The sequence below is a fragment of the Grus americana genome, chromosome 26 (assembly GCF_028858705.1).
Source record: "Grus americana isolate bGruAme1 chromosome 26, bGruAme1.mat, whole genome shotgun sequence".
NCBI lineage: Eukaryota > Metazoa > Chordata > Aves > Gruiformes > Gruidae > Grus > Grus americana.
The window spans coordinates 2232538-2260171 of NC_072877.1; the positions used below are offsets into that span (position 1 = coordinate 2232538).

Below are 27634 nucleotides of genomic sequence, written 5' to 3' on the forward strand. Positions count from 1 at the left end.
TTTCTATTCACTTCAGTAGTACTGGAGAGGGGCCGGTGTGAATTGCCCTTGTCTTGGCTGGAAACTGCTTCTGTGGTAGTGGGAAATCCTGTTCCCGTCCCCTGGCCGTGCCTGCTGCGGGATGTGAGGGTGCCTGAGGAATGCACTTTGGGCGATGGGGCATGGAATTGGAAACGCAGGGTGTACGATTCGGGCGGTACCGTTTCAAGTGGTTGAATACCAACTGTTTGGTGCTCCTGGCTGAGACCCAGGCGTGCCAGCAGTGGTCGGAGTGCTAATTGTCTCTTCCTCCTGATGGATGCCAAGCCAAACAGAGCGTTGCTGGATCTCCAGTCACAAAGGACTCAAATCAACCACTTGAGGCTTTCCTTTTGTTGTCTGGCCAAGGATGGGAGCAGGAAAGCTGGTGTTTCTGGCTTTGTCTGAGCTGATCTATTGTTCGGATGATTTGGTGAAATTAAAAACGGGATCCTTGCTGGTAGGAGCAGGCTTTTGATTTGGGGAGATGAATACCCTATTAGTTTCACCTGGTGAATTCTCTGAGGAAGTAAAAGCTCGGTATTATTTTGAAATGAAACTGTTGCACATTTCCTTGTAAGCCTGTGTCCATCTGCTCCCTTCAAGACTTAAGACTGGAGTCCTGGAAAGGGCTGAGTCAGCAGCTAGCAGGAGCATGCCTTAAAGCCTTAAATTACATGTTAATGCGGTGATGGAGAATCATCTTATGGCCTGAAGGACAGGATGGAGAGCCAGGAGACCTGGAGTATTTTCCTGGCTTCTCCACTGACTTTATTCAATAGGTTTTTAATGTTCTGTCTTGGATTCTTTTGAATGGAGAGACCAAAATATATACTTTTAGGATTACATCATTAATAAATCTGGAGGCTATTAAAGTGAGGGTGTGAGGGGAGGAATGAGCCCTACAATAAAGGGAATAGCCAGCACAAACCAAACGTCTTGCAAATCTAAGCCTAGATATGTTCTTAGGAAGGTCAGCATGTGCAGCTTTCTTTGAGACTTGGGCAAGAAACGTGTCCAAATCTTGGTCACAGCAGCAGAGGAGTAGGTTTCCTTAAATACTTTCTGTATTAAATTTTGTTATTGTGGGTTATAACGATGCCACCGTAAATGTGTGTGTGCAGTTGCCTTCTATCTGATACTGTCCACAGTTGTTTCTTTAAATGCTCTTAAGTGAGTCTGTTGCCAAGTCCTTGGTGCTCTTGCTGAAGAGCAGTGATAGTTCTCTTTGATACCGGTGCAGTACAACTAACGTCTTGTAGCTAAGGAGAGAGATTTCAGGAGGAGCCAGGAAAGAATAAATCCGGAACTCGCGTGGCTGTTGGGCTATGGAGTGAAAGAAGCGGTGTAAAATTTTATGTGCTGCTTTATCAATCCTCTAGACTGGTCCTGTGTTACTGCTTGTCTTGTCCCCGATAAAAACTGACCTGGAGGATACGGACGGATGCCTCTGCCAGAAGATGCCCGAACCTCTCTGATGCCAAAACTCCCTGCCCCCCTGACCGATCTTGATAGGAGGCAGAAAGCTGAGAGCCCTTTGCAGTACTGCAGCATCGGGTGGCTTCCCTGGCACTGCCGGGCACAGTGGGCTCCTGAAATTTCCCCATGGTACCTGGGCTGCTGCTTCTTGTGGAAATACTAAAATATGCCTGTGTTCAAATTCCACTGGATTCTGCTTTTCCTGACGTCGTGACTTAGTCTGAATAGTTTCTCTTAAGCACCTCCATAAACAAGACCTCTGGGTATGGAAGGTTTTATTTCTGGGGCGATGCAAACACTGTGAAAGCTTTGTCTCTTAATGTTTGAATGTGTAACTATTTTGAAGCGGATGGTAATATGACCTGAAGAAAAAGCGGACTGTGGTTGCTAGTACACACTGCAGTGTTGTCTCCTGAAGCACGTAGCATTGCTGCTGTTCTGGTCTTATGGAGATTTCCTCCGGGATTCGTTTCTGCAGGTGGAATGGGACTAGAAGGGAGATTTCTGAATCTTTTTCCAGTACCTTCCCCTGGGCCGTCGAGGAGCCCTATCTGATCCTCGCAGGATCCTGATGAAGACCAGATACGATGCTGTATGACCTGAGCACAAAATGTGTGTGCCCTGAGTCATTTTTCTTAGCAAAGGTTGGGGATTGTGTTCATACAGGCTTGTTAAAATTCCTTTTTGCTAGCCAAACTTGCCCCTGCAGAGCTGGGACCTCTCGGGCAACCTTATCCTCCCTCACCAGGTTTTCTTGTGTTCTGTGGTAAATGGTGGGTTTTGGGGAACAAAAGCAATCCTGCCTGCAGTTGCCTTTTGGAGTCTTGGGGCTCTTGGGGTGTCCGACTCAGCCAGGCTTTGCCAAGAGTGAAAATTACACCTACTATATTTACTATAATCTAAATTAGCGTCTCCCTGACTAAGCTCGGTATCAGTTAAAGTGTCCTGGGAGTCTGTTGTGACCTCCCCTCCCCTCCAGCTGCTCATGGACTGCGAGGTCCCCCAGTGCTGTGACTTTTTGAAAGGCTCTGGCATCTTGCAGTGGTCTGTCTGCTTTATTAATTAACACTTCAGGGAGCACTGCTCTCGGCTGGTAACTATTACATCCTGCCTCTGAATGGTTTCCCCAAATTGTTGTGTCTTTTGGCTGAAGTCCTTCAGTAAAATGACTCAAGAGCTTTGGTTTGAATAGAAAGCAGTCCTGGAGACTGATGTTGCACAGCTTTTAGCTATTCCTTGGCCTCCGATCAGGAAAGACCCCCATTAACCTGAGCGCAGAGCTGACCGCTGGTCATTGTTTGCCTTGGCACAAAAGGGACGAGTGAAACACGCTGACCTGCTGGTTACTCGCTGTTTGTCGATCCTTTTCTCCTGTAAAATATTCTTATTTAGTTTACTATTGAGCTTTCTGGAGTATCACGAAACATAACTGTAACCTAGAGGGGAATTTGGCATATTCTGTTAATTACACTGACGTGCCTTCTAATCTCTTGAGAGCTAGTGATCCTCCAGGACTCGACTGTGAGGCTACTCACCACGCGTTATCTGCCTTCGCCTTCTCAAATATCCTTCGTCTGGCCGCCTGCTACGCAGCAAGACCATCCAGATGCTTCGAAAGGTCCCAGCAATATATAAACAGAGCTCTGCGTTCTTGGGCGTGTGGAACAGCCATGGGAAAGCTGTCGTGACTTCTTTAGAAATCCAACTGTGTAGCTTTCAGCTAAGTCAGGGGCCTGCTACCCCTCATCTTAGTTTTTGGAGAGAGATTGTTTCAGTCCAGCTTAGTTTTTGATTAATATTTGCTGAAGCTTTTAATATCCAATTTATGCAGTAGCAAGAAACAACAGCCACATAAAATGAAGTAGGTCAAAACAGATGCTTAAAGAAGATTAAAACTGAAAACCAGATTTTTTTTTCCTGAAGACCACTACGCTTGTGGTTCTGCTACGCTTGAAGTTTGACACACCCCCTTCGGTATTTTCGCTTATAACTAACATATGTTGTTCTTCTCTGTTATGATCCGACTAGGGGGGTTACTTGGATTTTTTTATACTGTTCATGACAATTGCTCTGCCCATGTGTTTATCCTCTGGGCTAAAAACCATCTTGTATCCATGAAAAACATTGTAAGAGGTTTCTTTTGAAATCAGTGCTAGTAGGTATTGAAGTCAGGCATGTCTGACTAGTACTAATGTGCCTTGACTCAGGAGCCCTTTATTTTTACAGAACGCATGTATCCTGCGCTGTGGCTACATTTACTTCGGGAAATCCCCTTTGTTTGCTGCTGGAGGGGAGCAGCCTTGTGAAAGCAGTTGTGCTTCCTTCCTCTCTTCCCCTCCAACTCTCTCTGATGTGGGACAGGACTTTATTTTATTCCTTTCTCTCAGCCTCGCCTCTTGACCTGCAAAAAAATGGAAAAATACCATGTTTCCATAGCAGTATTGCTCTGAATATCTGATGAAAATTTACAAATCTCAATCTTGTGAAACCACTGTGAAAGCACGTGGCTCCTTGGAACCAAATGTTTATTCTCCCTGCCCTGATTTAGTTAGACCTGTTGTAAAGTCTGCCCTTGCTTTTCCTGTTTTATCCCCTGATGTCCAATGCTAGACTTCTAACCCTCATGCTTTCTATTTCATTTGTCTATTCCTTGGGCAAATGCCTTTCATCCTCAGGTCTCAAAGCACTTCGGTAGGAAGCTTGTGATCACCAGCCCTGTTTAGCTCAAGGGGAAATTGAGGCACAGCTCTGGAAGTGACCTGCTTGAGGTCACACAGCAGGTCGGTTGCAGAGCTGAGGTTTGGACTGATGTCTCTTGAATTTCAGGCTAGTTGCCTGGGATTTCTGATACATCTCCTCATTAAGCGGCTTGAAAGGCTGGTTAATGTGTTTCGCTGTGTCTTCATATGTGTATGTGATCTTCTGGTCATTTTTTAGGGATAGCTAAGACCCAGCAAAATTACTGGAGGTTTTTAGCTTCTAGACATCTGGTTTTGGAGCAGAATCTTTCCCCTTCTCCCTCCCCTTTGGTGGTTGCCAGGAAATAATGGAGCTTTAGAGGGCTGGGAAGCTTTTTCCCACTACACTCTGGCATTGCTTCACTTGGAAACTATTCAATCATCAACCCCCACGTGTGCTGCTTGACCACTCCATGTGCTGGGTGCCTGAATGAAGGCCAGGGAGTAAGTGAACGGGAAGCAGGCAGAAAAGGACCAGGATTTAATCTCTGCGTAGCATCTAGATGAAATTCCTCTAATGAGTCAAAAAAGTTGCTGGTTCATACCTTAAATGACTAGTTTATTTAAGGATGTAGCAGTCGTATGACAAGTAAATCCCTATCCAGACTTAGCAACCAAAAACTGGAGACCATTAGCCACTGCATCAGACAGACAAGGTCTGCAAAGTGTCTGTGTACAGGAACTTATGTTCATTCTCTATAGATGAAACTGGACGTGCAGTGACAGAAATAAGTCTTCTATCATCGTATTGGGAAAACAGACTTCAATATACATACCTCACTTCTGACCGTATGATGATACATTTCATTACCCTTCTAGATTTCCACTGTTTAAGTGATGGGTTTGGCTTCTCTGTTGTAGGAGGTATGGGAGCAAAATGGTTCAGTTCTGTCCTGGTAGGATTTGAACCAAGGCTGGCTGTAGCTTGCTAAAGCCACTGAACTACTGGATTTGCAGAGAAATAGGAAAATCAACTGCTAGCACTTATGACCTGTAGAATTTTGCCCTGGAAAAAAATATTTTCCAGGTAAAATTATTTAGCAAGCTGGTCTAAACTTAGAAGCGGTTTTCTTGGGGGGGTGGTTCAGTTTGTTCTTCCGCCTCACAAGAAATAATTTACTTGACTTTGTTTTTACAGGCAACATGTACATAGTTTTTTCCGTAGCTTTATCCTCTGCTGAAGCAAGAGATATAAAGTCTATGTCATTATCAAGCTTTACTCAACTTTTCCTTTCATTTCAGGACAGCCACACAGTACCTACCTGCACTGATTGGCAGCTGCTAGCAGAGGATTTGGCTCTGAGAACTGTGAGCACTGAAAAATGGCAAGATTCCTGGGTTTTACCCATAACCACTGTTTCATCATGCTGTTCTTCACCTCCCTGAGCCCGCTGGGCTTTGCCCAGTACGAAAACTGGTCCTACCTCCCCAGTTACCCTGAGCCACCCCCACAAGTGTACCAGCCCCCCCAGAGGCCGGCAAATGTTCCCAAAATCCAGCTGCGGCTTGCGGGGCAGAAGAGAAAACACAACGAAGGCAGAGTGGAGGTGTTTTACAGCGGCGAGTGGGGCACGGTGTGTGACGATGACTTCTCCATCCATGCTGCACACGTGGTCTGCAGGGAGCTGGGCTACGTGGAGGCAGTGTCTTGGCTACCAAGCTCAAAGTATGGAAAAGGAGAAGGTAAGGTAACTCCAGAGCAGTGGTATTGTACTAGCTGTCTCTCCAAGCACCAATAATTCTTGGCCTGTCGATCAAATTTAAGATGTAGTGATATTTCCTACAAATGTAACTGAAATAGCTTCCTGGTGAAGCAGTGCCTCTATAAATCACTATCCCATTAGATTCTACAGTTAAAATAATAGGTGTTTGCTTGTCTGGACTGAAACAAGGAATGATGAGGCAAAAAGCTGAAGGACCAGGTTACAGTGTGTGAACTCTGGCAGGGGACACTTGGGAGCAGCTGGCTGTGGACAAGGGTAGGAGGCTCTTGAGTAGCCAGTATGGTTTGTGAAAAGAGAAGCTGCGTCCACAAATGTGATGTGTATAGGTGGCCCATTTCCCTATTCACAGTTCCTTTGCCTTGTAGTGAGTCAACTAGAGCCTCTAAGCACTCCTTTCCCTGTTCTTTTTTTCCCTCTGAATTGTTTAGGCTCTAAACAGGCTGTCTATATGATGCTATACAAATCTTTCTTTTCTCCTGTTAGCCTCTCTAGAGACACATCATATTCTGCAATGCAGACTAGCCTATAAAACCCCAAAGGAGTGTGTGCACTTCATGTCCTGTATAGGACTATATTTATAATAATCCATTGGTACAGTCCCAGGCTGTTCCTAGTGGAAAGAGCTCTTCACCTCCGCCCCAAACTGTACGTCCTTTCTTGCTCTTTGAAATGGCACCTGATGGTTGTGTGGACAATTGCACCTTATTGCACCTCATTCCCAAATATGTGCTGAAAAAGACTTGGAAAGGTGAATGTTTGTGTGGTATAGCAACGAATTCTTAAAATCATAATGTTTGAGAGAGAATAGCTCTGTGACAGTATATAACTCAACAGATTTAATTGTTGTATTTTGATTTGCTGTTAGTTAAATGTTGACCTACGGAGAATTTTTTCTGCAAACATTGAAGCCTGGCACACCATTGATGTAACCCACAGACAGATTATTTCCACTGCAGCAGGGATAAACGTGCTGTATGCTTGTTACTTAGCACCACTCGTTAGTCCTCACACCTATAAACTTGCCCGTAAAAGAGCAAGCAGGCCTTGACTGAAATGCGAAACCTTGAATGTTGTCCCAAGCTGTGGATTTTGGCTCTTGGGGTAGAGTAGGAGACTTCCGAGCAAGTAAGAGGCCATGACATTTGAAAACAAACCAGGAACTGATTGCCACGTGATTTAACAGGAGTGTTCTCTGTACGCCAGAGTAGCGCTGGGTAAATCTCGTGCCGAGAGCCTGTGCAGGGGAGATCATGCCTTCCTCAAACTGTAGAGCCAGGCTTTGCAGGAGATCTTTCTGCTGTCCTGTTTGGGGAGCGCAGAGAGGGCTGGCAGATCCATCGTCGGGTGATTAACCCACTGAACTTGTTGGGGCTGCTGGAACAAAGCTGGGACAGCCAAGGGAAATGGCTGCAGAATCTCCTAGTGGCTCTGAAGCTCAGGCAGCCCTTTCTATCCAAGGGACGTGTTATTCTTCAGACAGGCAAAGCGTTTGGGATCCTAAAATATGGGAATTGCTTGTTGGCCCTAGTTCCCTGCAATTTAGGGGGTAAATCACAGGCAGCAGCATGTGCCTAGCACATTTCCAAAGGGAAAACAGGCACTTTGTAAAGGTGAATCTTGGAGATGCTGTTGGGTGTCTTGCTCTCAGCTGCCTCTGGGAAAATGTGACCTAAAATTTGGAGGTGACACCTATTGATTTTTTTTTTTTTATCTGCTCATCTTAGAAGTGAGTTCTGAGGGACCTGATTTGATAAAATGTTTTTTATATATATATATGCACGTACATGTGCATGCCCATGTGAATATGCACTCACTTTATGCTGGAGGGAAAGTGGTAATCACAATCTGGAAATTGGATCTGGTGATTGGTTTTCAAAGAACTCCCAAATAACAGGAGGTTCCAAACAATAGTGGTTTGTTAAAGCTTTCGCAAAACTCTGTTTTTAAAAAATGAGGGCATTTAATCAAAATTCGGAGATGACTCCTACAAGAGATTTAATGAGGGTTTGATAAAGGAGAAACAATGTAAAGAGAAGTCTTAAATACGGAAGGGATGATTTGGTGAGTATGATTAGAGGGCAGGATCTAATCAGCCAGATCAAGGGGACCTGGCGACACTGTTTGCTCTGAAGTGGCTGTCATCAGAGGAAGGCAGTTATCGCTGGGAGCAGGTCTGCAGCGGAGATCTGCTGGTGGTAGTCTTTTATTACCATGCAGATAAGGGAAAGGGAAAGCTGTGGGGCAGAGCTGTTTGCAGTTAGTAAGTGTTTGAGGTGGATCGTTGATGTTCCTTAGTTGTTGATTCAAGCTTATTTTAGCTGTAATCTCTTCCCCTAACGTAGTAAGAGCACGGCAGCCTTCCTTGCTTTCCTACCAGCTATCAGTACAATCTAGATTTACCCTCTTTGTGAGTCTCAGTTCTATTTTCTTTCCCCTTCAGGGAAAATTTGGATGGACAATGTCCACTGTAATGGCAAGGAGACCACCCTGGCAGCATGCACTTCAAATGGCTGGGGAGTAACTGACTGCAAACACACCGAAGACGTGGGAGTGGTCTGCAGTGAAAAGAGAATCCCTGGCTTCAAGTTTGACAACTCATTGCTTAACCAAATAGAGGTAAACATACTTAAAGCTATGAGCTGCTGATCAAGAGTCTTCTGTGGACAGGGATGTCTGCTACTACATGTTACAGGTTATCCCAGCTGCATGCTGTGGTTAAAGCAAACTCTTGACAGTGCTTCTAGATGCTGGCTAAAGATGCAACTTTCAAATTGGATTTCAGCTGTTCAGAGCATTATATGTATAATAAGAACCTGAAAGATTTTTTTTTTTATAGCATTAGACTAAGGAGAAAATATATTATTCCTGTTCTGCAATCAATTTTCAGAATTGAAAACTGGTTTATTATATTTCTAAGCATGTATTTAGAGAGACAAGGATATGTGCTGTACTCACAGACCTTACACCTGGGCGACTTTGTCATAGTACTAAATTACTGAGTTTTCTTTCCCCTGATGCCCCCCTTTCAGTACTGGGAGCAATTTGGGGGTCTCTGGTATAACAGCAGGGGTCAGCAGGTAGGCTTGGATTTAGATGTGAATAGGGCTTACAACCATGGCGTGAAACGGGTGGATTTATGAAGAAATATATAAAGAGATTTTTTTGCACAGTTTGGCTAAGCAATGACGAAGTAACCACGATAACTGTATGGAAATATTTGCGGGAATGGGGGATTAGTACTGGAAGTGACAAAAGGAGTTGAAGAGAGGAAAACGTGGGCTGGTCACTGGGGAAAGGTTCTGGATTGTGACTGGGTTAGACTGCTAGGCTGAGGTTAAAACTCTTGGGGAAATGACAGAAGCAAAATGCTTGAATCGCCTTCCAGTGGGCTTGTTAGATTTCTGCAGAATAAAGAGCTGGGAGAACGCTGGGCTGGAAAGAAGTTGAGCTGAGCTCTTCAAAGAAAAAAAATGCGGCTTTTTCTTTTTTTCCTTCAGCTTTTCAGGTTGGAAAGTATTTGTGGTGACTCTGCTAACATCTCTCTTGTTTCAGATGCTCTGGTGTTTCCGTACACGAATTCAGTGGTTGCCCATGGTCAAAAGTTATTGAAAGAACCTATCCAGTAACCACAGTCAAATCTTATTTTAAGCAGACAGGGAATCCAGGATGTATTGCATACCACAGTGTGGTTACCATGGCTGAATCTTGGTTTTGTTCATGCTCTGAAACAATGGATACAGCTGCCTTTATCACTTTAAAACAAAATTGTTCTAGCAGTTACTTCATAGCCACTGATTTTGAAAGGGTCTCCCAGCATTTTCGTTCACCAGATTTTTCCATTGTAGGTTAATGCAATGCAGTATACTTGGCAAGGGAAGATAATCGCTCAGTCAAACCTTTCCCTGCCCTGCTGAGGCTTTAGGAAGAACACTGTATGGGTGGGCAGGCAGCATTCGGCACTTTACAGAAGGCTCTCATGCAAGGGTGCACATATGGGATACAGGAGCTGAAATTCTCTTCCTTGCCTTGACCTTGCTTCACTTGGCTAAGGAGGGAAAGGAGGCTTTCCCGAGGGATCCCAAGCTGTCTCCATCAATGGCACTGTTGTTCAGGGAATGAGGCGAAATCATGGAACATCAGTGATGGCTTTGGCAGAGGCATGCTTCCCCAAAGCCACAGTGAATCCTCAAAACAGAGGCCTGGAAGAAAAGATGCTTTAGTCTAGACGGAGGTCACTTCATTCTGAGATGCTTCAGATATTAATCATAAAAGCTTTGGAGGGCTCTGCTTTTCCATTAGCTAAGCATTGGAGTTTGACTAATGAGTTGAACACATTGGGTAATTGAGGGCTAGCTTGTGCTGATGCTGTGTGGGTGCTTAAAGCTTCACATATGATAAGTAAAATGAATCATGAGATTGAAGCAGTTCATGTAGCAGAAGCCTGACTCATCAACAGGATCACTTAAGAGAAAAAGGTGTAAGAGAAGTCATATTTCCCATATCCTGGCAGCTCTTGGGAGCTACGTATGGGTGAAGGCACCCACTGATGCAACGAGTAACAGCATTCACAGCGATTGCTAAGGGGCACTGGTGACTAAAGACGCTGAGCTGGTGGGAGAAAAAAGTAAAACAGATGAATAGCTTTATTTTTAAGTACTTGCAGTAAGCTGAGAGCTGTCAGCGTGGCTGTCCCTGTGACTTTGTCCTGGTGGTAGAAAATAGTGTTGTATTTTCTGGGCAGTGGCTGCTGTGACCCTCGGCTCTATGTGTCTGTGCTTCTCCCTTCCCCATGGCCGCCTGAATTTTATGAGCAACTTAATACCATACTGTTGCTTCTACTCTGCAAAACTAAGCTGATTTTTCTTATGGCCCTATAAGATCACTGGCTGCCAAAGGATTCTTTTTCTGCTGGTTTTGCTGCAGCACGATTAAAGTTGAAGGTGATGTGCTATAAATTTTTAAGATGCCATTGTGGAAGTACTTTTCAGTCACAGCTAGCTGTCAAATGTTTAAGCTCTTTCCCCCTCTCTCAGCTTTCCTCCTCCTCTTAATCTTTGCTTTATCTTATTAGCAGCTGGCGTGACATAGTTTGAGTCAAAGATGATGAGCAGGGTTACTCATAGGGTCATAAACTCGAAAACAGGGAGGTCAAAAGGCTTGTATGAATGCAAGTTGAAAGTCTTTGCCCTCTCTAACATGCCTGGGAATTCTACATATCATACCTCACATTCATCAGAGGAAACATCATTGTTTTTTAAGCTGCTGGGTTCTTTAGTCTGTAGCCCAAAGTTTGCCCAAGTGATGTTTTCTCTTTGGAATGAGATCAGGGGTTGAGGGGCCTGGAATTTTCTACTGCACAGCAGTGCTGTGGTCAAGTCTCTCCACCAGTCCCACTGGCTTCAGCTATCACACTGACGGAGCTAAACCAGAACAAATTTCCCACTGAGATTTCCAATGGCAGGTATTTCAGTTTGCCCTTAAGCTGCTTTTAAAACTACGCTTTACTCAAAATAGATCTGGTTTAAGACAATGCACAGAGCTTATATATTCAATTGCACCTTCCAATGTTGCTTTCCCACGCTAGTTAGTAACAACTTTAACAATTCCCAAGTGGATCTGACTGTTTGCAAACCCGTTCATGTGTCGGGGTGTAAGCTGCGGTGGGGTAGGAGCAGCAGTTTTGTTTTGCTTTCCTATTGCAAGCGTTGAGGGGAAATACGTGCTTTGTGCAGCCCGGTTAACCCTTCGCCAAAGGTGTGCCAGCACATTTAGATTTCCCTTGCCTGTCACAGGGAGCTCTGTGTGTTCCCACTGCCAGGGACAGATAGATCATCTTAAATTCATCGTTTAGAAAGTGTCTTAAAGACCCTTTAGTGCTAAGTTCTCTGGGGCTGCCAAGTGCTGCTAAGATTTAACATGGAAAGCCAGCAGGTATAAGACAACATCTGACTTCATTTTGACGGGGCTCCAGCTCGGAGGGGCTGTGCAAATTGACATTTGCTCAAGTCTGGCCTTGCTCCCTAAAATCTGACAGGCAAAGAGAGTTCACACTCTTTTAAAAGCAACGTGATAGCCCTTGAGCAGAGTTTATTTTTATTGGACAACGGACTTGCCTCCATTTCCCAGTTTGGAAATGCTGCAGATAAGTAGTATAGAATGAATTTTTCCATCACCACTTGGCTTATATATATATATGCTCAGACAGATCTTTTCCCGTCACAGCTCATATTTTGAGGGTTACATCATATCTCTTCCTGAGCCTTTCCATTCCCTGCCCTGTTGGGAAGGAGCAGTGCCTGACCCTTGCTTCTGTGAGACAAGTTGCTGGTCACAGGCCAAAGTGAAACGTTTCAGTCTAGGGTGAGTGATGGAAGGGCTGTGATAAGATGATGGGGAGATGGGCAGGAAGAGGTTAACTCCTCTAACAGGACTGAGGTTGGGGCAGATCTGAAATCCATCAGTTTCTTGCTAAAGGGCAGAAAAACTCCCATCGTTTTTGCTTGCTATTTTCCGCAGCCACTGCAGCTTTTAGCCTTGGGACTTGTTCAAAGGATTATTTCTTGGAGGGTGATGAATGTGCATAGCAGGACAGCTCTTTCATGGGCTGCTGGCTGGTCAGAATTAGCCTGATAGCCCTTTAGCTCAGTGGCTGCATAAACACTGAAGGTTGCTCACCTTTTCAAAGCTAGAAGAGCGGCGTGTGTTTGGTGCTGATGTGAGCATAATGACATTGAATGCATTTTACACAGGGACTTTTCCCCCTCCTCTTTAAAGTGCGTAGGCTAAATATGCAGACAGTGTCTCATTAATGGAGAGAGCAGGCTTGACCTTGTCTGTTATTACCTGTTCACCTCTGGGAGCAAATGTCTTGGTGTTTGGGAAGCCAAGAAATCCCACAGCACTAGGAGGGGAAAGGCAGGTACCACTGGTATCGCATCCTCCCTCCCTTCCTGCACACCAGCTCTGTGAGAGTAAGCCCTACACCCTGAAAGGGTTAAAAAAAAAAAGTAGTAGCTGTGCTTGGAGGTGCTGCAAGTGTGTGGCTGAGCATTGCTTAAATTGTATGTGGACATAAAGGCTGTGTGGATGGTTGGGAACACGAGGAAGTTGATGCTGATCCTTGCTGTGATCCTTCACAGAAGCTTCTGCACGTGCAGAACGATGGGGCCAAAGTTGTTACCGTAACACCATTGTTGAACTCGGAGTTTGATTCCTCCTTTTTTAGCCACAGCGTAGCCTGGAGTAAAGCTCTGTTTTGCATACTCGAATTCACATTAGTGGCTTGATGTACGACTAGGGTCTAACCACGATGGCAGAGCATGTTACCCGCTTTATTTGTCATGGTAACTCTTGTAGGCATTGCAGCGTGCCAGGCACATTGTGAGTGGTGTCTGGTCAATGAGGGTGAAAAGAAAAGTTTAATCATGCTGGGTTTGAGTGCTCAAAGTATATCTGGGAACACCGAGACTGCTTGCTGACTGTCATGGAGTTTGGGAGGGACAGACGGTTAAGTGCTGTAAATATATAAGCTGAACTGCAATAATTCAAGCTTTGTAAAATATAACAAGTGGAATCTGTTGTGTTAGCCAAAGATATCTGAGCACATGGGGCCTTGTGCTGTCTGTCTGTCCCAAGGAAGCACTATATCTGTTCTGCAGGTAGGGCAGGGGGAGTCAGCGAGGGGAAGAGCCAGGTTTGAGGAGTGAAGTGGAGGAAAAAAGCTGGGAGCAGAATCTGCGCATCTAGACTGTCCCGAACTGCACTCTTCCTTCTGCCGGTATGCTATGGCAAAAGGTACAAAGAGCAGGGTACAATCGATGCAGAAGTGCAGTACGACTTTTGGTTCTTGTCTTGCAGTTCATAAGTGTCTGAAAGTGGTTGGGTGGGTAGCGTGGACCTGCTTTAAGGTTCCTTTATACAGTGCCAAAGCCTGCAGGTTAAATGTGTGCACAGTCTCAAATGTTTTCCTAAGTCTTTGCAGGATGCCAGAAGCTCTGAAATCAAAATGATTTAATGTGTGTTCACAAAACCATGAGCAGGGAATACAGGCCCTGCTTTTCCAAATAGTACACGCAGCCACTTTGTGTTGTCGCAGCACAAGCCCACCTGCGACTGCCTTACTGGGTTGACCAGCAATTTTAAGACCACAGTAACTAGCTTCTACCCTTAATATATTTCTTAAATAAATGCATGCTAGGTTTTTTTTTTTTATCCTATCCCCCAAAACATCCTTAACAAAATATTTGTTGTCCACCCTCTTCCTCTGTGTGCACACAGAGGCTTCAAATAGGACATACTCTAAATATATCAAATTGCTACAGCCATTGCAGGTTCACAAATAGATCTGGTACCTGAGACTAGACCAGAGCTTTGGCCAGACGGTGGGCAGACGAGGTCTAGGTAAACATACCAGGCTGTGCTGCTATTTCTGTCCTGCTTTTCCCTTCTGGGTGTATGTGAAGCACAAAAATCTCACTTCAAAGCCCAGTGGCTCAAAGGCTCTGGTCATGCCAGGTTAAAAGTGGGTTGAACATTGTTTTCCAGGTTTCTTAACCAGTGGGAAGAGGCATTGCGAAGTCCTGCTCAGGAGCTTTCAGTTAAGTTGGGCTCTGTGGATCTGACTGGAAGGTGTATGGAGGGGAGGAGGAAAGGGTCATTGTTTGTGGCTTGGCACGCAGATAGATCTTCCTTTTATGTAGCTTTTTGCCATGCGAATCAGTGGAGACTCTCTCTGTACTGTGGGGAGTTGCAACTTAGGTCACCACCCTCTGAGACTTCAGCTCTGTCTCGACCATTCAGTTCTCAAGAATGTTTGACAATAAAAGGTTTATTTGCCTGTTTGTTATGACAACAGTGTTTTAATTTCTTTCCCCTTGGTGTAAATGTTTACTTCACTAAACATCAGCCCATGTGTAGCATAAAAGCTGATGCTTCGTGTATCTAGAAGGGGTCTCAGCATCTCGTCTGGAGCTAACTCCAGACAAATATTAATTAAGCTGCTGTTGGGGTAAGCCACCGTGTTTCTTTAGTGCTATAATTTTAAAGTGTGTGTGTGTGATAGTTTCTAACTGCTTGCCTCAATGGTTTCTTTGTCACGGCTTGTGGCATGTCAGGCTGCTGGGTTTGTTGTCCCAAAACAAGGTTCATCTCCTTGCACTGTCTGTATCCAGGGCCTAAGTAGCTGTCAGCCGTTGTGCTGGATGCGATACCATTTCTCTGTTACACAAGACAAATTAACTCTTTAACAGAGTATGATCTTGTTCTGTTTTGCAGTGTGGAGGTCGGGTAATAAATTTGGCTAGCTTGCAGCATTAACGGTTGGACTTGATGATCTTAAAGGTCTTTTCCAACCTAAACAATTCTATGATCTGACCCAGATTGTCTTTAAAGTCACTCGGAAGAAAGGAAACGGAGAATGTAAAGGCTTTGCTCATCGTGAAACCCTTGGGCCATGATGCGCACGGAACAGAGCGACATCCTACCCTGAGCTGAGCCTCCCACCCATGCCAAAGTATCTCCAGGGTTCAGTGCTCCTGCCTTCTCTCGCTCGCTTCTGTCACCAGCGTTTCTTTTCTCTCGTGCTTTTCATTAGCCTGCTTTGCATTGGCAACCATGAGGCTGCTGCTGAAGCGTTTCATGGCTTAGCAAAGGCCTCAGCTTTTGTCCTTTATAATCTGCACTGTATTTGCTCCTGGACCCTAATCCTGAGTTGCACTCTCATCCCTTACCCTTTTGTACTGCACAAACCCAGAACACAAAGTGCTTGCAGTTCAATACAGCAGAATGTTCCCAGGGGACGGCTGTCCCCCATAGGCAACCCGGCTTTGTCTTGCAGCATCTATCTCACCATGTTTATTTAACAGCTGGGACCTTGTTAGTGACTCAGAGACACAGCTCCAGATGTTTAAATCAAAACAGATTCCACCAATTCCTATGTACGTGAAGAAGACTTTCTAAAAAGTCATCTTCAGGGGAAAAGACTTGGTAGCTGAGACTCCAGTGGAAGTAAGTGAAGGTTTAAATACAGGAGACAAGATGTCTCTGGGATGAACAAAGTCTGGAAAGATTTTGTGTTATGTTCTTAATTGAAAAAAATCAATTTATTTCTTGTCCAAGTTGCAGCCTTAATATCTTGGTGTTTGGGAAGGCAAGAAATCCCAGAGCTCTGTTGTAAATGAGAAATGAGGATATGACTTGGTTTCTGCATCTAAGAGGCAGTGGGATAGGTCAGGCATAGGGAAGGACTGGATCACGGGGAATCTTAAAGCAGGAGAGCAATGCATGTGGACTAGCCAGAGACAGACTCCTTGCATTTGTTAAATCAAGGATTTGTGGTAAGAAGTGCACCTTTGCGTAAGCTGTGTGCTCGTACCATCACCTGGCGACCAGGTAGCCGCCAGAGCCGGTACTGAATACCTCCGCTCTCTCCCTCTGCAATCTTTAGCATCGCTCATGGTGGTAATGTGTTGTTTGGGGTTTTTTTTAAATCATAAAGTACACAGAAGCAAAATTTCATTCCAGTTCCCCTTCTGCCTGCATTTGAGTAGTTTCTCTGGCCGTAAGGGAGATGCACGCAGCCACGGCTGTTCAGACCCACCTGCCCCGTGCGGTTCTCTAGCTGGTTTCTTAGTGTCGTCACTGAGCGCGTGGGTGTGTGTTTAAAGCGAGTGTTGAGATGCTCTTCTGAAAAGCCCCTCTGAAATCCCAGCTGCTGTGGCTTGCTTCCAGCCAGGAGCCAGTGATTCAGAACCAGGGTAGCCTCTGCAGTCTGCGAAGTCGCAATTGGGTTTCTAGGAACGGGATCTCCTTCCTGTATTGATCACTTTGCGTCCTCAGGGCTGTTGCAAGAAGAAAGGGTATCGCTGAGCTTGGGCAGTGGAGGAGGACACAAGCATGCTGTCCTGGGCATTGTTGTTCTGCCAACGCAAAATAGATGGCAAAATGTGAAAGAAAATGTTATGAAAGTTGTGTCAGTTTTTGCAATCAGATCCGAAGCTGTGGGGGAAGCATTTGGTTCAGAGACTGGAAACAAAAGCAGCTGAGGCTCATGTGAAAACTTTCCAAGCCAGGAATCCTTTTGTGAAAGCTCAAAAACAACCCCCTTTCTTTTTGCTGTCTCTGGGCAGGCCCCGGCTTTCTGAAGCTGAGATTCATTGGTTTCGTAACGGAGTGCAGCGTGTTGGCTTGCGGTGGGCTTTTGTGTCCGGGACTGAAGAGGAGCAGCAGTGCGGGTCTTGAACATGGCTCTTGGCGAGGAAAGGAGGGGCTGGAGGGGAATATGGTCCCACCCAGAATAGTTTGACACTTTTTTCTGCATTTTTATACTAATTTGTATTGTGGTCATGTTGGAAGTCCCAACTGAAATCACATCTTTGCTTTGGGCAAATACAGATGTGAAGCCCTTGCTGCAGAGGCTTTGCAATTCGGGGCAGGTGAGATGAGCTCAGAATTGTCTTCCCTTTCCAGAAGGGGTGAGGAAGTGTGAGCAAGAGGCCAGAGGTAACAGCAGGGAGGTGGGGAAGTGAGTTTTTGTGGCTGAAATCACACAGGGGATCTGTTGCAGAACCGAGCAGGGTCTCTTCAGCCTCGGACCACAGAGTTATTTTAGCTTTGGTCTGATTTTTATATCGCTGTGCACAGTCAAGTGGCTCCAGTGAAAAGCAGGGTGAGGTGGAAGCCAGAGCATCAAATCTACGAACAGAGGTACTACGCTTCCTCCCCCTGCCCTCCGTACCCACCTTTAGCTTGCTTTCTATTTCTTCACACCTTTCAAGGCTAAGGAGGCTTAACTCAAGCAGGAGAGAAATGCCTTAGTGCGTACTCCCTTAATGGAGTTTGTCTGTGCCAGATTGGATGTCTTTGATGAAAGCGAAGCTGCAGCTTGACGAATGAGGCCAGTGGTGATGGAGCAGATCCGCAAACTCCATGCACAGGGTCAGCAATGCAAGCAAGGCAAAGCAGCGCTCTGGAGAGCAGAAAGCAAAGGCGAGAGCTGATTCAACCTCAAGTATGTGGGTGGGATTGTTTCATAAGCAAAGGGGAGGTTGGAGATCCAGGTCTGAGTTATGCTAGTAGCTGAATTCTAAGACTTGGAGTTCAGGGGGAGTTAAAAAAAAAAAAAAAGGAAAAGGGCTGGCACATACATCTCCACAGCTGTTGGCCTAAATAGGTGGAAATTGCGCAAGGCTAGCTGGGAAGGGGAGGACTGTCCTGCATGAGCCGTGAGAGTTAACTCTTTCTGGCCTTGGTCTCTCCTCTTGCTTTGTGGGTAGAAATCCTCAGCAGCTTTTTTCCCTTGTATTGAGGAAGCTGAACTGTGGGTTTGTGCATGGTTTTCTCCCTCCCTGCTCTGGCTTCCTCAGCCTTAGACTGAGCAAGCCATGTCCCATTGGCTTTGGGGCTTGGGCCTCTATTCCTTCCCATAACGAGGGGTGCAGCCAAGCCAGTTTTATTTCCTAGAGGTAGCATTGCTCTTTAGTGAATGCTTGGCTCCTGAAATACTCTTGAAGGCTCTGCATTATGGTGGTTGATAGCTGAGGTGGGAGCTTGGCAGATGTGCATTCAGCTTCTGAGTTGGTTGCAGATACCTGCTTTGTGATCCTCAGATAGCCGTCAGAGGATTTCCCAGGTCTACCTTGGAGCTTCAGTGTCTGGCTATAAGTAAAAGAGAATATGGAGAATAAGTAAAGTTTTCAGAGATGAGGTTTCCTTGTTGATACGACGGCTTGTTGTAGGTGTTTGTCTCCACGTGTACGTAAAGCATGGAGACAGTGGTTTTAAAAAGTCTGCTCTAGCTATTAAGTATTGTTTGCTTCTGATTTTTATGTGGAGTCTGTTTTCACCATTAGCCCAGCTGCTCTACACGTTGGTGTTGGAAGATAAAATATAAGTCTGCCTGTATTTGCATTATTGCATACTCCCAGTGTAACAAAACCTCTGTAATGAAAGGAAACCATTCAAATCTGTTAAGAGTTATCGGGAGAAAGTTCTTAGCAGTCCTTTCTCCTTGAGAAACCTACAGTGCACTTATTTTGATCCTTTGTTCTTTCATCTTCCAGTATAAAGCTGAGGTCTACAGCATGTTGAATTCCTCTCGGACGTTTTGCTGTTCAGACTGAGTACAAACCCTCGAGTTGCTATATCAATAATTCTCTGCTCTAAACCTCCTCTCTGTGAGCAGAAAGGGCAATGGATGTGGATTGGTTTTGCTCTTGGACGAATCATGAAGATGTCATTGTGTGCCGGTCTGCTATAGCTATCTGAAGATTGAAATACCCTCGAAGGAATGAAATGATGGTTTTTTCTTGCTAGTTTGCTCACTTTTTTTTTTCCTTCCTTGGCAAATACAGGCAAAAAAACCCCATGACAAAAGAGTTGGATTTACTAAGACAGAGTCCCAAGTCAGAGCAGGATTTCTTTTTGTGTGTATGTCAGCATCTCTGGGGAGAGACAGACGTGTCGTGGGACCTTTGTACTGGAGCCCGCAGTGCCTGAGGTATCATGCTGGCTCTGACAGTGGTTTTTTGAATCCGAGAGCAAGCCATTCAAGTTTGCACTTTATTTCTCCCTCTTGTGAAATGACCAGCAAGGACGAGTGGAAAAGACCTGCCCGAACACACAACCTGGAAGTAGGAAACGCAGGCATCTCGAGTCCTGCCTGGGTCATGGGTACCACAGGAGGTCGGGGCACCCCAGGATCCTGTACCGGGACCCCAGCATCCCCACCCCTGCAGCGGTCAGAGCTCTGTTGGAAACAGACGTAGCAACTTGTTTTTATTTGCTAAGCTGCTGAACTAATTGCAAAAATAACAGGCAAATCATAACATCCCTAACAGTATTCCCAAGCTCTTTTTTCAAGAGTGTTTATTTTTTGCAACTTTGTGACTTCTCTCTCCCCTTCTCTGACTCAGCCAGCTGGTTTCTTTCTTTGCCTGTTGCTCTGATATCATAAATCCTGGTAAGAGATTCTCAAATCCATCCAGGGTTTTTGAACATTAAAATATACCCTCTGGCTTGGGAAGTCTGCGAGATGCAGATGCTCAGAAGGTGCAGGAACGCAGCAGGGAAGAATTGCTGCGCGTTGCCCTGTTTGGATGCTCTTTCCTCAGCATCTCTCTTGTTTTTGTGCAACGCAGCTCCTGCTAGGCTGGTGGAGTGGGAAGGCGGAAAAAATCCAGATGTGCTTGATCAGAATGCGAGTGTTTTAGTGCTAGAGGATTGTTTAGCTGATGTTCTCTGCCGCAGGAGGGATCTTCACGTGGAGGCTAGAGCTGGGGCCTTGGGACACTTGGATGCGATTTCCTGCCCTTGTGGTCTTTGGAGAAGCAGTTTGCTCTCTCTGCACCTTTATTTCTCAATCTGCAAAAGGAGGCTGAGAATCATTGCTTTCTCCCCTCCTTTGAGGTCTCTGTTTAGCTTGGAGGCTTTTCAGATTTGTCACCACCTTCTATCTCTGTGAAGACCTCTGATGGTGCAGTAGTGAGAATAGTGATGTATTAACGATGACTAATAGGTGCAACGTGGGAATAATGGTTCTGCTGCTTTGCGGTAGAAGCATCAGGCAGATGTTTAACATCTGGAATAGCACTCTCTGTGATTCAAATGGAGTTAGCAACTGCTGTTGTGCAGCTTCCTCGCAAAACACAGGCATCTTGAACGTGTGAAATCACACTTTGTTCCGAACGCTCCTCCTTCTCCGTTGTGCCGTGGACCGGCTGCGGCCTCCGGCCTGTCTAAATTCAAGCAAAATGGAAATGGCTGTCAAGTGAAAACCACGGGTGGATTTTAGCACGTTGCTGATGTCAGGTCTAGTCAGGGAAAATGTTCCATTTCAGTTACTTTAATATGCAGTAGGGCTGAGACTGACGTAACTACGTGTAGCGAACATACTTAGGGCTTTATATAGGGTGGATATATCCTGCAGTCACAGACGGAGAAGCTCACTTAGGCTGTCTCACCCACTTTCTCAGCTGTCAATGCAAATTTCCTCCTCAGTTACTATCTTTTCATGTGCTTTTCTAGTGCAATTTTAAGCTTTGGCTCTCTGTCCTTTGGGTTAATCCTTTTAATAGGCTTTCATTAAAAACACTTTTAGATCTTCAGCAGTCAAAGCTATTTCCAAATGGATTTCAGGCTTTGATTACCTCTTGTTTCCTGGGGAAGAAACTAAGGCAAGGTAGAGGGAGCAGAGAAACAAGGTGCTCTCTCAGGCAGCACTGGCCTGTAGCTCCAGGTAAACGTGCTTTCTCCATCAGGTGAAGAGCTGGAAACATTTCATAAACTGCACCGGAGGAAAAGTGAGTTTCAGGCATTGGAAACCAGCCTGGGGAGGCTTTCAATGCACAGAGGCTCTGCTACTTTTCTGACAGCACGTAGTCAAAAGCTGTGCAATATTTCAAGAGAATCTGCCAAATTCAGGAGCAACTCTTTGTGTTGCAAATGGACTTCCCAGACTACACAGGAGGTGTACAAGTTTGCTCTTGCATCAGAGCCTTTGTCTGAGCACCTTAAAGCGTCTCAGATGTAAGAAACTGGGATGTTGTTGTGGTTTTGTTTTGTTTTTTCTTCTTGAGGGCTACAAGAGCTTTCAAAACTGAAGCCCAAACTGCAAACCCTGTATGAGTAGCACTATCCTACTGGGTATATCACAAGGTCCCATTTTCCAGGGTTACTGGGGGTCTCATGGATGCTCCAGCTGAGTTGCTGGAGGACTGAATTCCTGCAGCTGCAGGCAAAAGGAGGAATCGGTGATCTGGTTTGGTGTAAAATGAGGTGGTAAATGTAGACAATAAAAAAAGAAGGGGAAAAAAGAGAGAAGAAAAGGGGAAAAAAAGCCTTAAGTGACTTGCCCCAAAGTGGTGTGTCAGAGCAGTAGCAGAGCTGTGGATGAGGAGATGCCTCTGCCTTGCCCTGCCCCAGCAGACTTTCTCTGCAGTTGGTTTCTGTTTGCCTGGGGTCTGTTAGTTGCATCAGTGTGGGTGAAGCATCTGGAGAATGGATGCACCACGTGTAATTTGCAGGACTCTGCACGTCCTACTGCGATCTCCGTGACTTCAATACCTGTGTGTGCCGCTGATCGGTATGCAGAGGCCTGTGTCTCTTTAAAGCTCTGGGCATTTTTCTTTTCCAAGTGATTGAATTTGAGCAAGGGGAGGGGAGGATTCCTCAGTTCTGATGTAACTGTTAGCAGAACCACGTGGGTTTCTACATTTTCGACAAGAAAAGGTCTCCTGGAAGCAAGTTATAAAATTTTCAGTAGCTCTTTTGTAATTGCTTGCCACAGCAGATATTTTCCAGTCAGCCTTTGCTTTGGGTCCCCGCAAGGTTTGTTTGTTCAGTGTCCTCACGTAGGCTCCAAATGTGAAATCCATTCAACCTTCATGACTCATTTGCTGTACCAAGTAACGCTTCAGCTGGAGGAGGAACCTGGCTTGGGGAAGCGGCGAAATGCCGGTGTCAGCACATCGAGATCCCAGCTTTCACAGGTGGGAAGGGATGCCCAGGGGCTCGCTGGGAGCCCCCACGTCCTTCCCTGCCAGGGCTCCCACCTCTCTGCACCCTGCCAGCATTGAGGTGGCCCTAGCAAAGCTGAGCTTGGTTCACTTCCATAGTAGCTGAGACTAAATTAAGGTCACTGGGCTTCTGAAACAGGCACTTCAATGAATTCAAGTAACAAAGGAGGTTTGTTACACAGCTATTTGTAAAATAATGTGCACTTTTTTATTTAAATGAGAAAAAGCATCCTCTTTCGCAGGATGGATTTGCACAAGGTGGCAAGGTTGGTTTGCTTCCCTGTTGTGTCTTTTCCTAAGCAGCTCTTCCTTTCTGCCTCCCTCTGTTTAGCTGTAACCCTGAATTAGAACTGGGTTTGGTTCCTTACCTCAAAGCTCCACAACCAGTTTCCTTGCAAGCCAGCATCAATAAGCATTTCTCTTACGCTTACAGAACATGAACATCCAGGTGGAGGACATACGGATCCGTGCCATCCTCGCCACCTACCGCAAGCGGGTGCCTGTCACAGAGGGTTATGTGGAGGTGAAAGACGCAGGGACATGGAAGCAGGTCTGCGACAAGCACTGGACCATGAAAAATTCCCGAGTTGTCTGTGGCATGTTTGGATTTCCGAGTGAGAGGAAATACAACACCAATGTCTACAAGTAAGAGCAGAGCTTTGTATGAGACACAAGCATGTTTCTTTGAACACTTGGGGCCTTGTTCAAAAATGCAAATTGTCAAATGACACTGGAGAGCTTGAGGTAGAAAAACCTCCAACTGCTTCATTCCTTCAGATCAGATTTTCCTTCTGTGTAAATATTTGAAATGTCAAGCATTTCCTTGTGCAGACAGGGGAGTCGTTTGATCTCACCGTTCTGGCTGAAGACCTAGTACAGTATCAGTTGTAGTATTTGATAGGTCCTATAGATGTGGACAGTCAGCCCCAGAAATCTTTTTTTCTTTCCAGCTGTAGCACAGTTATTACCTTCACCAGAGAGAGGTTTAGGTTCTGTCTTGTGTGCAGGGGATGGATGTGAGCAAACTGATCATATTCTCGCAGTAAACCTATCAGCTGCAAGCAAATCTAACTGCTTACCCCATCCCTCTGCAGAAAGCCAGCCGTAGGAGCAGATCTGGTGTGTGCTGAAAGCTCCAACCGAGTACTCTTGGAATAAAACATGCCTTTGTTGTGCTTTGTTGCCCAGGTTCCCCCTTCCTGCTACTGCATGCAATTCATGGTCTCTCACCTCTCGTGACGTGTTTATCCATGTTTACCAACCTCTCTGGCTCTCACGGAGGCTCACCGCCCATGGTTCATGGGTGTCCAGCTGCCAAATCACCCCCCTAGAGCAGCCTGCCCAGGGGAATATTTCCCAGTAAATCTCCCACTGTTGTTAACCCCAGTTCAGATCCTTTTGCACTGGCAATTCCTCAGGGTCCCAGGCTGGAAGAGCATTTTGTCACCAGCCTTCATCACAGACATGGTTCTTCCTACACTGTTCCCTAGAAATAACACCCTAAAGCAGATGCAAAATAGTTTAAGTGAAATTCGGTCTTGTTTCTTTCCTACGCTGTGACCTATGGAGTGGGAAAGCGTCAACTGGTTGGGGGAGAACTGAATTCTCCGGGCAGGAGTTGTGGTTTTCCTGCCTGTTCCTTTTGGCCTGTGCAATTGCTATTTCCGAAAGCTCCCTCTGGAACTGGCTGGCCACGTTTCATTTCTTTCATTAGCAAGATTGTGATCAATTGAAGAGGTCCTTGGGTTGGAATAGCGTAAAGCCACATAGCAGCACAAAGAATATAAAATAAATAACCCAAGTGGAATTCTGTTTTCAGGCTTCCCAGGGAGATGAGCAGTGAATTAATAATTGCTACCAGGCAGACTCGTGTTCTGCCCTGGACACCAGTTAGAGGAGTGTTTGCTCCCATCAGTGCAGCATGTCTCCATCAAACTCAGCTCCGAGATTCCCATCCCCTGCATCAGAGCAGGAGGGCAGAATAAATTACCTCTAGTAAGACAAAGGAGATTTTTCCTGCTTCTCAGTCCTGGTGTTTCCAAGAAAAGCATTAACTTTAGCAGCTGGAGCCATCTGCCTTAAATAAAAGGGTGCTTGGTAATTGTCCTGTCTCTTGCAATAGTACACGTAGAGACGGAAAAACTGAGGCACAGTTGTTCAGCATAATTTTTGACGATGTTGAAAATCCCATTCACCAGAGCTGGAGATATGAATATGCAGTGCTTACAAATACCAGGCTGCTACCGAGCAGACACATTGCTTAAGTAGCCTCAGTGCCCTAATACCTCCCTCATCTTTGCTTGTTTTCGGCAAGCGGTAACGGCTTGCTGGGCTGCTGCACCCACAGAAGGATGTTTTGGAAAATATGCTGAATATTATCCCAGGTTGGAAGAAGATGGGATGTCATTTTATTGGAGGGAAGAGACTTGTAAAACTTTGTCAGCTAGACAGTTTTGTTTGGTTAGCATAGTTTAAAAAGCAGTGTTTTTTTCTTAGGGCATTTGCCTTTGTGCTTTGTGTTACTGGTAGATGCATCATGTACAACCAGCATTGCTGGTAACCTTGCTGGTGAGGGAAACCTCCCAGTTCTGGGTTGGGAACTTCACAAGTGATCTTTGCTTTCACGATCGAGGTACTGGAATGACGACCACTGTAATCTGCTCTCTGCTTTGTCCCACGTGCTTTCTGGTCGTGTTTTGTGTTGGAGAGGGAAGAGTTCGTCTCTGGCTGGTCACTTGAACTAAGCCCTCTCTCCAAGTGAGTGTGAAGCCTCAGAAACATTTTTCTCATTTCTTGAGCTTTGCCCTCCCTAATTCCTAAATACCATTCTCCCAAGAGCAGATCCTTTCCCGCTCCTGTTCTGCAGCTGGGAGACAGGCTGGAATTAGGTTTCTGCCCCCCTTCCCACGTCCCCGCCAGTCCCACTCCCCACAAACTACAGCTTTGCCTGCTGAGCTAGCTGATACTCTGCTCTGCTTCTGCACAATGGTGGGAGGTGAAATGATTTGCAGATGGATCTCGCTTGAAAGAAAACAACTTAGTTCATTGTTGTCCCGGTGCCAGGGTTTTATTCCTGAATGTAACTTAGACTCTGCAGTTGACAGCACGATTTATGTTAGGAAACGAAACAAATCTCAATGTTGTTTCCATGTTCTTGTTCATTCTTCAAAGTGATTTTATATAGGCACCACTTGTTAATTCCTCCTCCCAACTCCTGCTCTGGTTGAGAAAGCAGGATAGAATTAAACGCATTTTGCTGATGGGGAGAGTAGAAGTTTGTGACCAGAGATGCCTAAAGCAGAGAGTGAGACCTGATGCCTTCTCGAGGCCTTACAGCTTGGGATGGAGGAGTTCAGCAGTTCCAGGATATTTTGTTCAATGTCAGGCTAAAAAGCATCTCCCAGTTTAAGCAGTCTGCTCATACCATTATAAAGCTGGTCAGATGTGTGAGGCAGTTAATCACTTCTACGCTTGTAGTAGAAATCATCATGGTTTGGGTTTTTCCTAGCAAAGCCAAGATCTTGAGGGCTTTGGTAGTAGGTGGCAGGTCTGGCTTCTCTTCTGCCTCCCTGAGGCTGAAGATAGCAAACTTGTTAACTTCAGTAAATGCTTGAAGGATTTGTTGAGTGTAGAAGTTGCTCTTAGCACCAGAAATGTATGCTCACACCCCTGAAGAGGAGTTATTCAGCCTCCGTTCAGTGTGTTACGGGTGAATTTTCCTGGCGTGTGTGTGTAATGATTTGTTTTCTGGTCTCCTTGAGCGCTCTCTTGACGCGTTCTTACGTAGCAAGGTTGCTTTAGCTAAACCCTGAGCCACTTCCCACAGGCCTTGGGCTTAACCTGTGTCTTTGTTTAAAGCTTATGTGATGAAGGTCCATCTCTCCTCACCCGTATTAATGGTTTGGACTCCAACTTGACCTAGAATTAGTTAAACTCTCACAGCATGGCTGTTCACTCGCACCTCTGATCAGAGCAGCATTGCTCTTGGTTTATACCAAGGCCAGCGAGAGGTGGGTTGTACCCTTTCTGTGTTAAAAAGTAAGTAGCAAGAATGCCCTCAGTTTCTATCTGTAAAGATCATCTGTATTCTATTTCCTTTTTTTTTATATATATATATATACACACACACACACACACACACATATATATATATATATGTATTTGGTCTGGGGAAACAAGGTGGGGCTTTCTCTGGCTATTTCTCCCCAGCCTACTAAGGGCCGTTAATACCAACCAGATGTTAATGCCTCGTGAAATTTCCAGGATGAGGTCATTGTTTGCTATTATAAGGCATCCCCATAATTACTTCTCTGAGACAGGCAGTGTTTCTTGTCTGCTTTGGAGTTCATGGAGCTCTCCGCACATGTCTGCGGAGGGCCCTCAGTGAAAATCGTCCTTTGGGTTCTCACTTCCATACGGAAAGGTCACAGACTGGAAGGGCAGTGGAGCAGAGCTGGCTCATCCCAGGAGAGCATGGAGCAGCCTCAGGGAATGCAGGCGGCTCCGGGTGCTCTCCAGTCTGCCCCATCGCTCTGCACTCCGAGAGCAGTTAACGTTCAGGTGGGACCTCGGTGCTGAGCTCCAGCAGTCCAAGGGCAGAGGCTTTTGTGGCTTTTTGGTAGACGCGTAGTATCCTGTGTAGTTTAATTAAAAGGGACAAAAATCTTCAAGGTTTGGTCCAAATTGAGCCAGATATTGTAACTGAGGAGTGCCTGGCACTTTCTGCCTGCATCCTCCCTGGTTTTACTTTTTTATTTTTTTAAATTTTTATTCCCCATTCATTTTCTGTTGTTTCGGGGTCCCTGACAGCTCTGGTTTGACAGACTTAGACAGCCAGCATTTTACCCACAGCACAGGTGGGTTGCCCATCGCTCCTCCATCCCTTCCAGCACAGCGTTTACTCCCCATCATGAGATGCAATTGCATCTCTATCTCCAGCCTGGCTGTATTTGGCCCTAACCTCAACACAGATAAATTTGTTTCCAGAAAGGATTAGACAGTGGCCGCGAGCCATGTGAGCCTAGAGAACTGCTGAGCTTGTCAGCAAGGCTTAGAAAGCAGAAGGGGAGAACATGGTCCCCTCAAGCATCTGAGACCATGCAAATTAGCCCACGCAGGACCACCAAAGGGTATCAGCTGGGAAAACCTCAACCTGTCCAATTTA

The 27634-nt window shown here is 45.6% G+C and overlaps 1 protein-coding gene across 7 annotated transcripts in view; it reads left to right on the plus strand.

The window, feature by feature from the left end:
• LOXL2 (lysyl oxidase like 2) overlaps positions 1 to 27634 on the plus strand; it is a 64973-nt gene that overhangs the window by 15827 nt on the left and 21512 nt on the right. For all 7 annotated transcript variants that reach the window (XR_008574187.1, XR_008574188.1, XR_008574189.1 and 4 more), the window contains 3 exons: positions 5478 to 5918; positions 8400 to 8575; positions 22904 to 23115. Coding sequence is in view for 3 of the 7 variants with exons in the window: in XM_054804492.1 (XP_054660467.1) it covers positions 5558 to 5918; positions 8400 to 8575; positions 22904 to 23115 (749 nt within the window). In the remaining 4 variants the exon portion in view is untranslated. The remainder of the gene's footprint in view (positions 1 to 5477; positions 5919 to 8399; positions 8576 to 22903; positions 23116 to 27634) is intronic.